The following is a 16432-nucleotide window of genomic DNA, read 5'->3' as shown; positions in this document are numbered from 1 at the left end:
ATCGATGATGGATTATCGACCTATATCCCTCTGCAACACGATATACAAGATTATTCCAAAGCAATGGCAAACAGGCTCAAACAGATTTTGCCTAAACTAGTTGTTGATAATCATAATGGTTTTACTCCAGGCAGAAAGATTGGGGAAAGTATCATATTGGTATCGGAGGTGATTCATTCCATGCACAAAGAGAAGACGAAAGGTATGGCGATCAAGCTTGATGTGTCGAAAGCATGTGATAAGAGTTATTTGGAATTTTCTATTACAAGTTCTTGTTTGTATGGGTTTCGATAGTAAGTGGATAGAGTATATCAAATTTTGTATTTCTTCTGTCAGTTTTTCCCTTCTAGTTAATGGATCGGTTTGTGGTTTCTTTGATGCTACTAATGGATCAAGGCAAGGAGATCCCTTGTCCCCATCTCTATTTGTTTTGATGGTGGAAGTGTTAGGTAGTAGGATCAGAAGGATATGAAGATCGGGTAGGTGGAAAGGGATTTCTGTACATTCCCAGTTTGAGCCCATCACTCATTCCCAATTTGCTGATGACACGTTGCTATTTGAGGAAGCCACTATGCAGGAGGCTTCAACGATTAAGTTCATACTGGAGGAGTACTCAAAGGCCTGTGGGCAGATAATGAATAAAAAGAAATCACAAGTTTATTTCTCGAACACTAACAGACAGGTCCAGGTTAAGATTGCTCGCCTGTTGGAATATCAAATTGGAGCACTCCCTTTCAAGTATTTGGGAGTCAATATCAACTCGGGTAGCAGACAAAACCAGATCTGAGAGGACGTGCTTAACAAACGCAAGGTCAAATTAGAGCAGTGGAAAAATAGATGGCTATCTCAAGCAGGGAGCTTAACAATGATTAGATCGGTATTATCGGCCATCCCCATTTACAGTATGTCATGCTTTAGGATGTCTTATGCGACTAGTAAGAAGCTAGATGGGATGCTCAAAAAATTCATTTGGGAAGGGGCGAAGGAGGTAAGAAGAATCCCACTGATCAATTGGGAGACCGCTTGCCTGATTAAGGAAGGAGGGGCAGGGTTGAGGAAAATGGATCTTCAAAACCTTGCATTAGGAGCAAAATTAGCCTGGAAAATGTATAAATTTCCAGAGAGACTCTGGTGCAGATTGTTTAGGAGCAAATATTTAGATTCAAAGGAGCCAGAGAGAATATTTACTGTGGCAAATGCAAATAAGGGATCAGTTGTTTGAAATTTTTTGTGGGAAAGTAGAAACATCATCACTGAACATCTATCTTGGCAAGTAAGGAATGTGTTGAACACTATATTTGAAATAAAAAAATCTTCCCATAGGCGTGAAAAAAACTAAAAGATCATCGGCCAAAATATCATGTCGAGCATCTCGAAAGGAGTTTCACCGAAAGAATACTTTCATCGAAATGGAACATGACGTGTAAAACACTATGTAAGATGTCTTCGGCAGAATATCTCTTTCGATAAATAAAAGAAGCCGCTCATCGATACTCCGGTTTCATCGAAAAGTGAAAAGCAAAAAGCAAAAGGTGAAGTCGAGGAAATACAACTATCGAAGAAACTTAAAAAACATTCATCGAAAATCAAATCTCATCAATAACATTATATCGAACAAAAACAGAGGGGTTTTATCGATAAAAAGGACATCGAAGAAAAAGGGCTTTCGGAGGGCTTGCATAAACTTTCACCGAAGAACATAACTCATCGAAATATGATTTCGATGAAACTCACGAATGACTCATCGAAGGAAAGTTCGTCGAATAAAAGATGATTTCGAGGAGACTAGAAAATGGTTTTTCGACATAGGCCATTCGCCAATAAGGTGATATCGATGAAAGTGAACTTTCGATGAAAGATCAAAGTATTCAGCCGAAGACAAGGGTTTCATCGAAAACTCGATTCACGATCATTTCAGTTGAACAGCACTTCCCACGAAGGAGTTAAAAGCCCAAGTGGAGAATGTCACATCTGCAATTAAGTTTAAACATTTGAATAGCCGTTATAAACGCAGAGATATTAACTGTGCACAAGTTGCCCATACAATTACAGCTGAATTGATCGAATTTTCATAAGAACCAGATTGATGCCAAGAGATGGAAAATTACAAGGAGTTTGCTGAAGTTCGTAAGCGACAATCAGAAGAGCTCGACAGTTCTCCAAGTAAGTGTGATTTCTCGTACTAATTAAAATTATGGAACCTTCTTCTTCTTCTAAAAAGAGTAGGAAAGGGAAAGAATTAAACCCTGAGGAGAAGCCCAAACGACAGAAAAAGGACGGTAGAGCTTTGACTCAGGATTTGCTAGACCAGTGCCCGACATCCAGTGTGAGGTCCAAAAAGATCAAGAGTGAAGAAGAAGGGTTGGAAGATAGATTTGAACATCTAGGAGACATATGGACTGAAATCAGAGGACATGAGTTGTTCCTATTTAGTTACAAGAGAAGGGATGCTCCTGAGCCCATAAGTAACCTGTGGAAGAAAAACTTAGGGAAATTGGTAGTCCCGAATGTATTTGTGGATGTTGAATTAATGAAAGCTCTGGTAGATTGCTATGATCCGAAAACCAAAACCATATGCGACTACCGAGAGAATCCCTTGGTGGTGATTAACAAACAGACTATTGATATGGTATTTGATCTAGACTGGGAAGTAGAAGAGAGAATTGATATACAGAAACTTTCGCGAGAATTCTTTAATTTGGAGGACATCTACAGGACATGGAGATTACCCATTCACCGGCCAAAAGTAGGAGGGTCCTTTGTTCCATTCAGTAAAAATGACAAGGTGCCATTTGATGTCAACCAATTCCATCCGTATTTTAAGTATACATACTATGCTGCAGCCCAAGTATTAGACTTAGAGGCTCATCCTCTCATGGATATTGGGGTTATGGTTCTGTGTGCTGATTTACAATCGAAAGACCCTAGGTCATTTGACTATGCCACTTATGTTGCAGAAGCCCTAAATCATGGGTTGGAAAAGTTGAAAGGAGACCTTGTAAATGTCCATTTCTCGTTGTATTCTTTATTGATGCACATCATTCTTTATTGTGGACAAGAAATCAATTTCTGGTCAGACGATTTCAGCATCAGAGCTTATGATAAGAATGGTTTGAAGAAACCAGTTTAGTTGTGGGTTTCTGCATGGGATCAAAGATTCATAAACAACCAATACTGGCACTTTCAGGAATATTTTGTGAAACCTCTTAGTGCGGCCTTTGGACAACATAGAGATTATACTCTGTCTCCTAAAATTAAGAAATTCCTCAGGCCAAAAGACTTCTCTCCAGAGTCTCAGATTGATCACAACTGGGGTGACTGGTATTGCCACCGTAATCACACAGAAATTAGGGTATTTGGGTATGAAGGAAAGCCATACATGCTTCCAATTACAGTACCAAACAGGGTGGCTAGCGTAGAGATTGTGAGACAATTATCTGTTGTTAGTGCCAAACATCTTACGGATTTTGGTAAACAATCCATTGTGCCAGGGTTATTGGTGTTTTTTGATTTTATTATTAAAAGTTCCAAAAGCTATCATTTACTTCAAAACAAATTAGATTATTATGGCATGACTCTGGGTGATCCTAGAGAGAACTTTGATCCTGAGGGATATATAAAAGCTGCAAGGGCATCACAGAAACTAAAAGCCGGAATACATGTGGCTAAAATGCCAGATGATTTAATCAAGAACCTTGAAAGGGAAGAGGCCAAGGTTTTGAGAGAAAGAAGCGAAATGACTTGGGAAGCCTTCAAATGGAAAAGAGCAAGGGGGATGGTGGATGGAGACCTACTTGGAAACCTCCAAGATCCTTTGGAAATAGCCAAAAAACTACTTCAACATGAGGTAGAGATTATGCATAGAGTCCCCCCACAGTTCCTCCATTTTATCAACACTGAAAAGGATAGTCAACCATTGGCTCACATGTCACCAAAATCTGCTGCTAGTAGCATCCATGCTGACTCCCCAAGAGAAAATTATCCCCCTGGTTTTGAAGCAGAGGTAGATGTGGACACTGGTGAATTCAATATTAAAGATGTAGTTGATCTAAGGATGACAGAGCATGAGGACTTTGTTGCTGATGACGGATTCGCTTCTTCAAAGGAATTCCTTTCATTCTTGTACCAGTATAAAGGGGCTCATGTGAAACGAAGTATGGCTGGGAGACCAGAAGAAGAACAGATGAAAAGGCTACAGGATGAAATCAATACCCTCATGAAAGATATGACCCCTGAGAAAGGGAGGAAAATATTAAAAGAGGCTGGTGTTATCATCTTTTCTGGTTGGGACATAAATTCAACACTTCTGTTTGATGGATTCTTGAAGAAGCGGGACTTGAATCAACAAGTGTTGCCTCAAGAAATAGATAAATTGTTCCTAGGTTCTGAATATGATCCTGATCAAAAAGCTCTCCTACAATGGGCACTGTATCCGAAAGGAAAAAGACCAATTATTGTGGATGTTGAAGAAACCTTTGGGCACCTTATGATTCATCAGGTTGGAAAGACTGACCCTAGGGTCACTGCAAAATTGAACTTGGATGTAGCCAAATTAAATTTGGATCAGACAGAGTTTTTGGTCAGGGAAAACATTACCTATAAGGGCTTATATGAAAGATCTAAAGAGGAGAATCAAAAGTTACAAACGAAGATATTACAACTTGAGACAGGAACTCCTTTAAGCGAATATACCTCATATCCCACAGGGCAGAGCTTGGATGATGTTTCTGATGTTCTGTATTGGAAGTATCAAGCGGATAAGGCTACCAAACAAGTAAATGATATCCAGCAAAAGATGGATAAATTGGTTAATGATATCATTGAACACCGATTCAACACCATGCTTATACATGTCGAACATTATTGGAGGGTGTACACTGGAACCATTAAGGCATTAAGAGAGCATGAAAGGTTAAAAACACGATTGCATGAAGTGATAAACAGTATTGATGTGACGACGCAAGAGGAGAAAGCTAAAGGGACTTCATATATAGAAGATCATGTTAAATTCGAAGATATGCTAAAAGGAGATCTTAAAGAATTGGATGATGGGAGCCCTATTGGAATGCCCTCGATTTATAAAGGAGGAGTAATGTCTATGGAAGATTTGCGGAATGAACTTGTGAGCATCAAGGATCGGGCTCTATCAAGGTTGGATCGAAGCAAAGACATGGCCCCTACTGTCAACCAGATGATATTCAAATACCTTTCACGAGGAGAAGAATTGAAGAAACGGAGTATTAAGATCAAGACTTTTAAAGAGGATGATTATATTCATCATTTAGGAATTCTTAATCTCTTTTTACTTAAGTTTGTTAGGAATGTTCAAAATTAACAATTAGTGTTTTGAAAAGACATGTCTTTTCATAAATAACTTTTGCTCTCATATATATATGAGAGAGGTTTTTGTAATATTGAGAAGAGATATCGTTGAAACAAAACAGCAATGTATGACAGCCTGTAAGTTTTCTGTTATACAAATTTTGATGGAATACATACTATGATCAGTCGTTTTTCTTTGCGTATGTGTTGTGGATTATTTCATTTTGTTATTGGCAGTCGCTTGTGATATTATCTAAAGGAGATAAGGTTATTCATATTCTTTGAATGAAACTTATGTTGTATGTTATAAGGTTGAAATAAAAGTTCTGCTTGCAAATTGTAATTGTTCTTTGCAGTGCTTACTTGAATGGTCCCTTAAAGGTAGGGTTAAATTCATTCAAGCAACTTATGATATAGGCATTCAATTGATCTCATAAGAAATAATAACCGACAGATCCATAAAGAGGTGGGTTTAAAAACTGTCTCACAAGTTCGCACAGTAAGTCCTAAAGAAGATATAATGACTCTGTAGCCCATACAGCGAAGAAGGCACTGGCTATTTACAAATTACACTTATCACCATATTCATCATATGTCATTTCAAAGCAATAGGAGTAACTAAGTAGGAAACATAGATCGAATAGCTTCTACAACAACAATCTTGAACTCATCTGCTATATCTCCATCCTAGGAACTTATGCCATTCTGAGATAGGAGGAAACCAGATCAAGATACTTAATCTGCTATAAAAAGCACTGGTCATTAAAAAACAACTGGTGAATAGGTATACCCGCCTAGGTCCTGCAGAGCCTAAAGTGAGAGAGTTAGCAACCAAATAGGTTCACTCTATAAGTTGGCCAAGTCAATTGGAGGGTTTGATCATAGGAGTTGGCATTTCTTTAGAACCTATCCAATCTGTTGATTTGGGAGCCAACAGAATGGGCGGAAGGCAAAATCTTGGGATGACTCATGGGAAGGTGAGAAACCTCTCAGGGAGATGTTCGAAGACCAGAACTAGGTGAATGATGTGGTAAATGTTATGGTGGACAGAGTGGATCGATATTTTGAAGGAGGGGGACTAAGGGGAGACAGGGTCAGGTGGAAGAATATAGGGATAGGGAGAAAGGAGCTTTGTTCCAAACTGGAAGGAATTTTAAGGTGTAGGACGATCCTGGTGTCAGAGGAGGAAGACACTCTTTTCTGGTGTGCTGCCAAATCAAGGGAGTACAGTGTAAAGCTTGGCTATGAAATTCAAAGACATAGACTGAGGGACACTATTTGGCCGCACAAGTTGTGTTGGAATAATAGAGCTCTTCCTAAAGTTGGAGCCTTTCTTTGGATTGCCCTTCATGACAGGGTACTTACTGGGAGTAGGTTGAAGATCATTGGCATTGTTGGACCCAGTCAATATGTAATGTGCAAAGGAGAGGAAGAGACAACGAATCACTTGTTGTACAGTTGTCCCTATGCCAACATGTGTTGGGATTGGTTGTTTGACATGGTGAACTTGTATACTGTCAGGAATGAAGGATTGAAAGTTTTTCTATTGTCTTGGCCTCAGATGGTCAAATCTAAATGGGGAGACATTTGGCTGATAGGACCGACTATGGTGCCATGGCATATTTGGAAGGAGAGAAATAGGAGAATCTTCAAAGAAGTCAGTCTCTCTATCGAGCAACTTATTTCAAAAATTAAGGTAGCCATAGAGGAAGTCATATTTGGTATAAAGTCTAAGAGGAAGACTTATAGATATAATAATTGGGATAGGTACATGGAGACAAAGTGGTCTTTGAAAGATATAGGGCCCGGTTTCTCGTCCAAGAGACAAGTGGACAGGAGTCAGATTAAATGGACTACGCCACCAAAAGATTGGGTGAAACTTAATTTTGATGGTGCCAGTAAAGGAAATCCTGGGAGGGTTGGCTTCAAGCCAATACTTAGAGATGAGAATGGGAGTTTGATTTGTGGAGTGTATGGTAAGTCAGGAGAAATTTCAAATAATGAAGCGAAAATCAGAGCATTGGAGGCAAGTTTGAGCATGTGTGTAAAGGAGAATATCTCCGAGGTCATCTTAGAAGGAGATTCCCAAGTCATCATTAACAACGTGATACAATCCTCATTTCACAATTAAACAAATGGTTGCCTTGCATCAATAGCTTGTTGGCTCGCATTGGTGTTTTTGAAACTATCCACACCTATATAGAGGGTAATAGAGTGGCAGATCTCCTGGCGAATATGGGAGTTGAAGGGGAGAATCAGTTATGCTCGATCAGGCTAGATGATGTTTCACAAGAATTAATGGAAGCCATCAGAAAAGACGTTCCTTGAAGTCCTCGACAAGGTATAGGTTAAGGGAAGACATTGTATGTGACACATGAGGTGACCAACACTTCTTTTCATAAGGAACTAAAAGTATACTGGAAGATCAAAAATCCAGACATGTATTGCAGACAAGGGTTCAAAGTTTTTGATTACCATTAGATAAAACAATATAACACGATTTGCCTAGTCACGGGGAGAGGAAGATAGGCATTTGAAGATTAAGGTGACAATTTCCAGAAGGACAAGACAACTCAGAGACGATGGCAAGCACAAAAATAGCAGGGATATGAGATCTAAACAAGATTTGAACAAGATTTCCTTGACTCGGGATCTTATACGCTTTTAGATTGTGGAGACCGCCTTAGTAAGTTCTAGAAGCGACGGGAAACTATATGTGGAGATCTGTTGAATAGATTTTGACAACTCTAGGAGAAAGAAAGCAAACTTGTCAATACAAGATGACTCTGTTTGCAGGGATTTTGTGCATGAACTGTGAAGAGACACTTGAGCATCAGCGTATCACTCTGTTTAATGCAGATGAGGATATTTATGAGGCGATTTTGGAAATGGACACTTCTCTGAATCTGGAGAGGCATTGATGGGATGGCTTCATCTACAAAGTTGTGTTAGTGTCGATTGTGGATATACTGGAATCGAAGGAGAGATGTGTGGAGATTCTGAATGACATTGATGAAGAGAGGGAGGAAAGGGCGCAGAGAGTTGTGAAGAGGAGAAAGAGGAAATTTGTTAAGGAAGCATGGTCGATTTTCAGAGACGGACGGGGTATTGAATGATTATTTGACAGAATTCAAACAGCTTAAGTGTGCAGAGGATTGGTGGCTGACAAAGGCATCTTCAGATACTCTCTTCAACTTGGGAGAGTTGATATCGCAACTGCTACACTTCCTGAGGAATGGGTAATGGGTGATTTTTGCTAATGGTGGTGGTATGTGTCAACTGAATACTGTGTCGAGTCTAGGTAGGGATAGGGTAATTTTTGGAGTCGGGTCTTGGGTTGAATCTGTAGCCGGTTTGAAATTCTGCTAGTATTGTAATGTGACTGAAAACTATATGTAAATTTTATGGAGTAATATAGGGAGCTATCCCCATAAAAGATAGCACTACCCATTAAAAAAAAAAAAACTACGTATAACACCAAAACCATAAAAGAGATTAAATAAATACAACATATATAAAACCACTCAATCCTAACAAGACAACTCTAGACCAAAAACACTAAAAGTCACATAGAACACTGGCTAAGATTAAGATGTGGTAAAGTCTTAGTGTCATCTTCGATTAACTGCCATTGAGATTAAAGGCACGCTCAAACCTGTGAAACCAGGTGGAGTCGATGCCTAGTACCTGCATCTTGCATAACACTAAATGTCTATACGCAACATATATATAAACATAAGATACACAAGCATGTGAAAGAGAATCACAACATCACACCCCACTCATATATGAGTGATGTGACATTGTCCCTTTCACATCCACAATAGTAAGACAGTATAGCAAAGATTAAATAACATCAATATCATCCACATCTAATTTAATCACGAAATAAGGGTTAGTACTTGAAAAATCATCATAATTAATAAATATAAACCCAATTTACTAGATAATGAATAAACACTCGTTAACCAAACATAAACTGTAACATCATAATTAATCCAGAGTATACAATCATCATCATCATCATCATTATAATCATAATGAATCCACTAATATCAAAGAGTATATCAATATAAAAAGTCAAACAAGAAGCAAAGAGTATCAAGGGCATATAAAGAGTCCACCAATATCTAACATAACCCATCATAAAGGATGAATCATGGAAGGCACTACATTATCTAATATAATTACTATCTCGCGTTTTAATGGTTTTTTTCGTTTACCATCAAATCAATTAAATTAACACTTAAAAGAGTCGCATCATATTATTTTTAGGCAGGCAAGATAACATCAAATATCAAGAAGCACCCAAACTAGAAAAGGGTGATGAGTAATAGGGTCATAAGAGGACACGTGGTAACAATCAATGTTTATTCCAACACACAATTTACCCTACGCAGAAATCAAAACAATATAGAAACATGCTATAATTTCTACATGAATACTAGCATGCATCGACATTTCATAATTATTTAAATTCATAACTATTTTAGATAAAGCACAAGCACAACCAAGAATAGGATCAGCATCATCCCAATCACTCACTGTGATGAAATCATAGTTTAATACTGATTAAACAAATATCAGTACATTAATCATAAGGGTTATTAACCAAAAGGGTTTAACAAACAAATTAAAATTAAAATTAAAAAATAGGATCAATAATAACAGTACAATACATCAAATGTTAAAAGATTTAATATGCAATGACAAAAATAACTAATAACAAAAAAGTCACAAAGCAAAAAAGGTGCAAAGGCCAAATCACTGCAATAAATTCACCAAGGGTTGTGGCAATTACAAGATCACTGCAGCAATTGCATACCTGTCGCTGACCCATAACGAACAGTTTCCTCTCAAATGGGGAAATGCATACGTCAACTATCAGAAAGAGTGGGTAAAGGTGGAAGATACACTAAGGAAGGTCAAAGGACATGTCAAATGGAGGTAAAAGGGATTGTCTTGGACGTCAAAATTGGTTGCCACTTTCCTTGCCATAAGGGGATTTTGAAGGCGTTGGCCATCAGTAGATTCCAAATTGTGATCCGTACACATTCTGGGTACTTAAATTTCAAAGTATTCAAAAAACACATGCCCCTGTCCCCTATTCCTAAAACATCATAACTTCCAGAACTTGCATGCCAGATGGAGGCTGCAGGGATTATCTTGGATCTAAAAATTGGTTGCCACTTTCCTTGCCATTAGAGGATTTTGAAGGTATCGGCCATTACTGGACTCCAAATTTTCACCTGTACACATTATGGGTACTTAACTTCAAAAAGAATCAAAAAAACCCATGTCCATGTCCCCAATTCTCAAAACATCACAAACTTCCAGGACGTGCATGTCAAACGACATGTCAGAGGTTAGAGGAATCATCTTGGATGTCAAAACTGGTTGCCATTGTTCTTGCCATCAGGGATTCGACTCCAAATTTTGATCCATGCACATTCTAGGTACTTACATTTAAAAAATATTCAAGAAAACCAATGCCCCCGTCCCCTATCTCTAAAACATCACAAACTTCCAGGATGTGCGTTTGACCCTTAAGGAACTTCCAGGATGTGCGTTTGACCCTTAAGGTCATGTTTGTATGGAACAGTAGTTCAAACACCCGAGAAATTGTAGATCTATACAACCCTGAAGATGAGTAGTGTCTTTAGCAACCCAATTAGTGGAAACAATCAAAGTTCAGGCCTGTAATACCTGCAGACATTTATGGAATTTTTGGATCAAACCTTTTTTCAGAGGGTCTGGAAAGTCGTAAGATTTTTCCAACAAAGTCCTGGTCAATGTGGAGAGAACTACTAGCTGCAGAAGATGAAAGGATTTGGATTGGTAACAACGTGCTTGAAAAGGAGCAGCAGTCCAACCTTTGTCCCACCACCCAAGGGTCTGTTATAATAATCAAAAGTAGAGAAGGTTCACAGAAATTTAGGGAAGCCTCACTGCCTGTACTATAGATGATTCAATTCTAGTAAAATTTTCACTGCAGTGGTTCAATTAATATCGGAAACAAATTTTCAGAACTAGGGTAGCAGATCATACTTTCAGCATTTGTAGCATTTGAGATTTCAATTTCAGGTTTTTCTTTAAATGTGAATCTTCTTACTCAGTATTTCTAGTCTCGGATGATTCCGCTCAGCTTTCAGATTTATTTATCTTCAGCTTCATCTTTTTCTGTATAAGTTGTTGCAGGGTTATAATTCAGAACATAAAAATCTGATCGATCATGCTTTACTTGTCCAAACATCAGGATAATCATTTATCTCAGACTCTGACAGCTTTCCCAGATATTATATATAACAGGGTCTTGGCTTCTGAATCAATTAGACAGATCTAAGTTTGATCAGTCGGTTATGGTTATTTGCATTTCTTCATCGATCCCTTACTCCTGTTGTAGTCTTTAGTTTCATAACTGTTTTTTATTACCTTTGATATTGTCCTTAAATTGCAACTCCGTTAAGGATAATGGTCTTTATATTATTAAGACTGTTAGCAGATAAAGCGTTGAACCCTTGAAGTGGCAGCATACAAATAACAGAAATCAAGGAAAGAATTGGAAAACTTTAAAAAAATTAAAATAATTAATGGCAAACCTTACCATGAACCACCTGAATGAACAAATAGTTTCCTAGTAAGTTTTTCACAAGTTCTATGTTCAAAAAATATAAAGCACCATGGGATGCATTTTAGTTGGATGAGGATTTTACATGACCTTGCCCCATTATTTGCATTTGCTCCCAAAATAAAAGACAATCTATACATCAAGTTCCTTAAAAATTCTTGATTGCACGCATGCTTAAGCACTGTGCTGAGGCTAATGGTGAATCCTGATTTAAGATGAGGCCCATTATTTGCATTTGCTCCAAAATAAAAGACAAAATCTATACATCAAGTTCCTTAAAAATTCTTGATTGCAAGCATTCTTAAGCACTGTGCTGAGGCTAATGGTGAATCCTGATTTAAAGAGAGGCTCCCTAGTACCAAAATAGTAAGTTTGCTCCTCTCATCTACATGGAGAATGCTCTTCAAGCGACATGAACAAACATTCAGCAAAATCTCCTTATTATTTGTATCCATGACATTGAACCTCAGTCAATTATCTTACAAGCTTCTGGGAAAAATTTATAATTCTGATATTATACCCAAGCACTTTGGGTTTAAGCTTCCTCAGATGAATTTGTGACACTTCCCTCCAACAACAGAACGCTATGCACCAATTTTCACAACCATAAATATGTGAATGGTGAATCCTGATTTAAGATGAGGCCCATTATTTGCATTTGCTCCAAAATAAAAGACAAAATCTATACATCAAGTTCCTTAAAATTCTTGATTGCAGGCATGCTTAAGCACTGTGCTGAGGCTAATGGTGAATCCTGATTTAAAGAGAGGCTCCCTAGTACCAAAATAGTAAGTTTGCTCCTCTCATCTACATGGAGAATGCTCTTCAAGCGACATGAACAAACATTCAGCAAAATCTCCTTATTATTTGTATCCATGACATTGAACCTCAAGTCAATTCTCTTTCAAGCTTCTGGGAAAAATTTATAATTCTGATATTATACCCAAGCACTTTGGGTTTAAGCTTCCTCAGATGAATTTGTGACACTTCCCTCCAACAACAGAACGCTATGCACCAATTTTCACAACCATAAATATGTGCATAAAACAAGCGTGTCATGGTTCTGAGTAACTATTCCCCTACAATTCAACAAACTGTACTGGAATGCAAAACGGAAGATTTTACTGGAAATGATACCACAGAAGGGATCTCTCCAGACAAGCCATTGCCAACACATACTTGTTTTCTACGGCGGCTATAACAATACTTGAAAGACTTTAGACAACTTGCATATCCATTTTGCTTTTCCCTGTGGTGCTTACTAGTAGTAGCATGAGAATTGCTGCATTCAACTTCTCTGTTTTCAGCTACATGATTTGATCCATCCTCAAAGGATGTAGTTTCATCAAATGCAGGTGAACTTTCCTTAGAGTTTGACAAACAGTAGCTTTCAGCTCTTATTGCAATTGTCCTGCTCCATATTATTGATATATCTTCATCAGATTCCCTTGTTTCACATGCACCAAAGTGGATATTCTTATGCTCTAAAGATTCCCCTGGGTAAGTAAGACAGATAGGGGGACACTCATTATCAGTAGTAGTTTCCTCTGTCCTCCGTTTTCTTCTTCCATTACCTTCTTTGTCATTGTTCAATTGTTCTTTCCATTTCAGCTTTCTCACCTACACATAAACTTTGCATATAAGAGCATCCTCAGAACTTTGGAAAGCAAAATATCATATCCTCTAAAACTAGCATATCCTTCAAATGAATGTTTTTCCTCGCTTAAATCTGGAAAAGAAATAATCACTTACCAGAGGATTTGTACTTCTAGTTCCCCCAATTGTTTCATCCTCCATAGTACTTCTAGGTCATTGAAAAGCGTGAATAATCAGACTGAAGTCCCAACAAGTATTCCAAAAAAGCAACTGCTATTAGTTAATACAAAAAACTAGAAATGTCCGATACCATCATTTTGTCCATAACACAATTTTGCTTTTGCAGTATTGCATGAATATATGAAAGGATGTCTTTACCCTAGTAAAACAAGTACATTTAATTAAGAGGTCCATACAATAAACAAGCTGTGTGATATAGAAAGAAAAGCATTAGATAGTTGGCAAAACTGTCCCAAGTGTGGAGCACAAATAATGAGTCCAGATTCCACTCCTACCCTCTGGCCCCCATCACTTAGAATTTGTTAAAAACAATTACACTAATAGTTATATACGACTATTAAAAAAACATTACATCTCATATAGAACATTACATCTCATTAGTTATATAGAACATTACATCTCATATGATAATTCTGTGCTATAAAAACTTTAGCCCAGTGTAAACTAACGTCACTAAAACTATTGTCTGAATGCAATCACCTCTAAAGAGCCAAGTGTAGGGCCACTAGGTCCGCATGTAAAGTCCAACCATAGAAACAACTAGGATTAGAAAACTAAGGCAAATGACAGCAGCAGAAGGGTGAGCTCAAAAACTATGCTTCTGAATTCCACTACAAGACTTGCCCACTGTCATGCAGTTTGGACCTAGAAAAACCTGAATAAATGGGAATAAAATTGAAATTCTTGCCAAAGACAAGAAAGCAATTTTTATGAACCAAACTAAAAACTGCTGATTTTCTGGGGCAGCCAGCACAATCCAAGAAAAAACCTAAATTTGGACTGGACATCTGAAATCTTAACTGTAAAGAAGAAATGTTTTGAAATTTCTAAACGAGGATCTAGAATATTTGAGCAACAAAGGAAAGAAACTCCAAATTATGAAAGGAAACCAAAACAAGCATTTTTTCAACCCAAACACAATTCTATATAGTACATAATTGATTAAAAAAATACCATGAGAAGGCATAGGCATTTAGCCACCACAGTTTACCATCCAACTAGCAAAATAGGCAATGCACTTGGTTAGTCTTCCACCAACATTCCACAAACAACCATTCCAAGACATGATCTATTGTAAGCCTAAAAGTGTTCTTACTAATTACTTTTATTTTATTGTCCTTTTCACATGGGAATAGATAACTTTAAAGTTTCATTTACAATAATGGCCATGAATAAGTAGAAACCAATAAAACATGCAATGTAGCATAAAAAAGTCCATAAACCCACTTATAATGTTTGAATTGTATACCAGATTCTTCAACCTCATCGGTAAAAGAGTATTGCAGGGATTTTAATGTCAATTGCATTACTTAAGTACAGTAATACCATGGCTGTCAGTCGTCTAAGCACTAGGAAACTTACTTTAAAAAACATTTAAAGATGGTTCAGAGAGAGAGAGAGAAAGGCATGGTTACCAACTTAATAAAATGCCCAATCAAGAAATGCACCTTGAATTATGGAATATATTACAACTAAAACTCAATGATAACAATGACTTTTTGTTAATTTGTATGTCGAGTCACATGAATTCTCAATTCAGCTCTAATGTAATATGGTTATATAACAAATATGGTGAATGCCTATCATATGAATAGCTGAAATTTCAGATGTTTTTAAATTTCTCTACTTTTTTCATTGCCAATCCCAAAATATATTCAAGTTTCAATGACAAAAAATTTAATCAGCACCAAAAAAACTTAGCGATATCATGTTCTACCTTAGTTGCCAGGCAGCCTATCACATCTATGTGATGTCACACTTCTCCCCAACGGCTAAAAAGTGCATAATTTTCTATCACCATTAAAATTGCATGGCTTAGCTGAAATTTGTTGATTCCTTCATATGCAACATTAGTTTAATCCATTTTTAGTCTGCTACTGTCAGCAAATGCTTGTGTTTGCCACAACGATTTATTGTGCAGCCCAGATAGGGCCTTATGATGCTGGATTTGGCCTCCAATGGTTGGGATTTAACCTAAGCAATGAAAGGTCTAGGTGGTTGGGATCATCTTAGAGAACCGCAGATTAGCTTTTGATAGTTGATGATAGATTCAAACAGCTATGTAGTAGCTCAATAAACTTGCAGTCAGTCTGAATGGCCAACAACCAACCCCCTGATCAATGGGGATCAACTCAGCAAAAGAGTAGCAGCTCGTGTAACTGGTGAATTGTCTTGATCAAACAAGGGCAGTGCACCTGAGGTTAAGAAACAACTGACTGGAAGCTCAAGCAAGGAGGGTCAACCTTAATGGAGGGAATCCACCTCAACAGCTAAGGGTCAGCCTAGGTTGTGCATGTGTTTGATCTCACGTATCTTAAATGACTTGTTAGTTGGACAGACTACCCAAGATGCCTTGGCATCTGCCTCCTACAAAAACTTGGAAATTCTGTATTTTCACGGAGCAATAATATTGTGTTAATGTATTATAGGCCAGCTGAAGCCTACAGTTTGGTAATAAACTCTTATGTCCTATTTGTTTGCTGCTTGTAAAAGCACATACTTAAGCGACTCTTCCATTCCATTGTTTCACATTTCTGGGGGATTCTTGGCTCGTATACTAAAGGAAATTTCATTTTGAAATTCACTTCTAAGATTTGTGCAACACTGTTGGAGAAAGCATGCTAATAAGTTTCCCTTGTTTCTCTA

At 37.6% G+C, this 16432-nt stretch overlaps 1 protein-coding gene across 6 annotated transcripts in view; it reads right to left on the bottom strand.

The window, feature by feature from the left end:
• Positions 1-11941: 11941 nt before the first annotated feature.
• The window catches only part of LOC131061996 (uncharacterized), a 75585-nt gene continuing 71094 nt past the window's right edge, over positions 11942-16432 (bottom strand). For 2 of the 6 annotated variants that reach the window (XM_057995833.2, XM_057995831.2), the window contains exons 10-11: positions 13703-13754; positions 11942-13570 (exon numbers count right to left, since the gene is read on the bottom strand). In XM_057995833.2, the coding sequence (XP_057851816.1) occupies positions 13037-13570; positions 13703-13754 (586 nt within the window). In that variant the 3' untranslated portion in view covers positions 11942-13036. Of the gene's footprint in view, positions 13582-13702; positions 13785-16432 lie in introns of those variants that run through there. The other 4 variants (XM_057995832.2, XM_057995834.2, XM_057995835.2 and 1 more) reach the window with 4 other exon arrangements.

Source organism: Cryptomeria japonica, chromosome 2 (assembly GCF_030272615.1).
Source record: "Cryptomeria japonica chromosome 2, Sugi_1.0, whole genome shotgun sequence".
Classification (NCBI taxonomy): Eukaryota; Viridiplantae; Streptophyta; class Pinopsida; order Cupressales; family Cupressaceae; genus Cryptomeria; species Cryptomeria japonica.
Note: the sequence above shows the minus strand (reverse complement) of the source record. Positions and strands in the feature narration are given on the sequence as shown.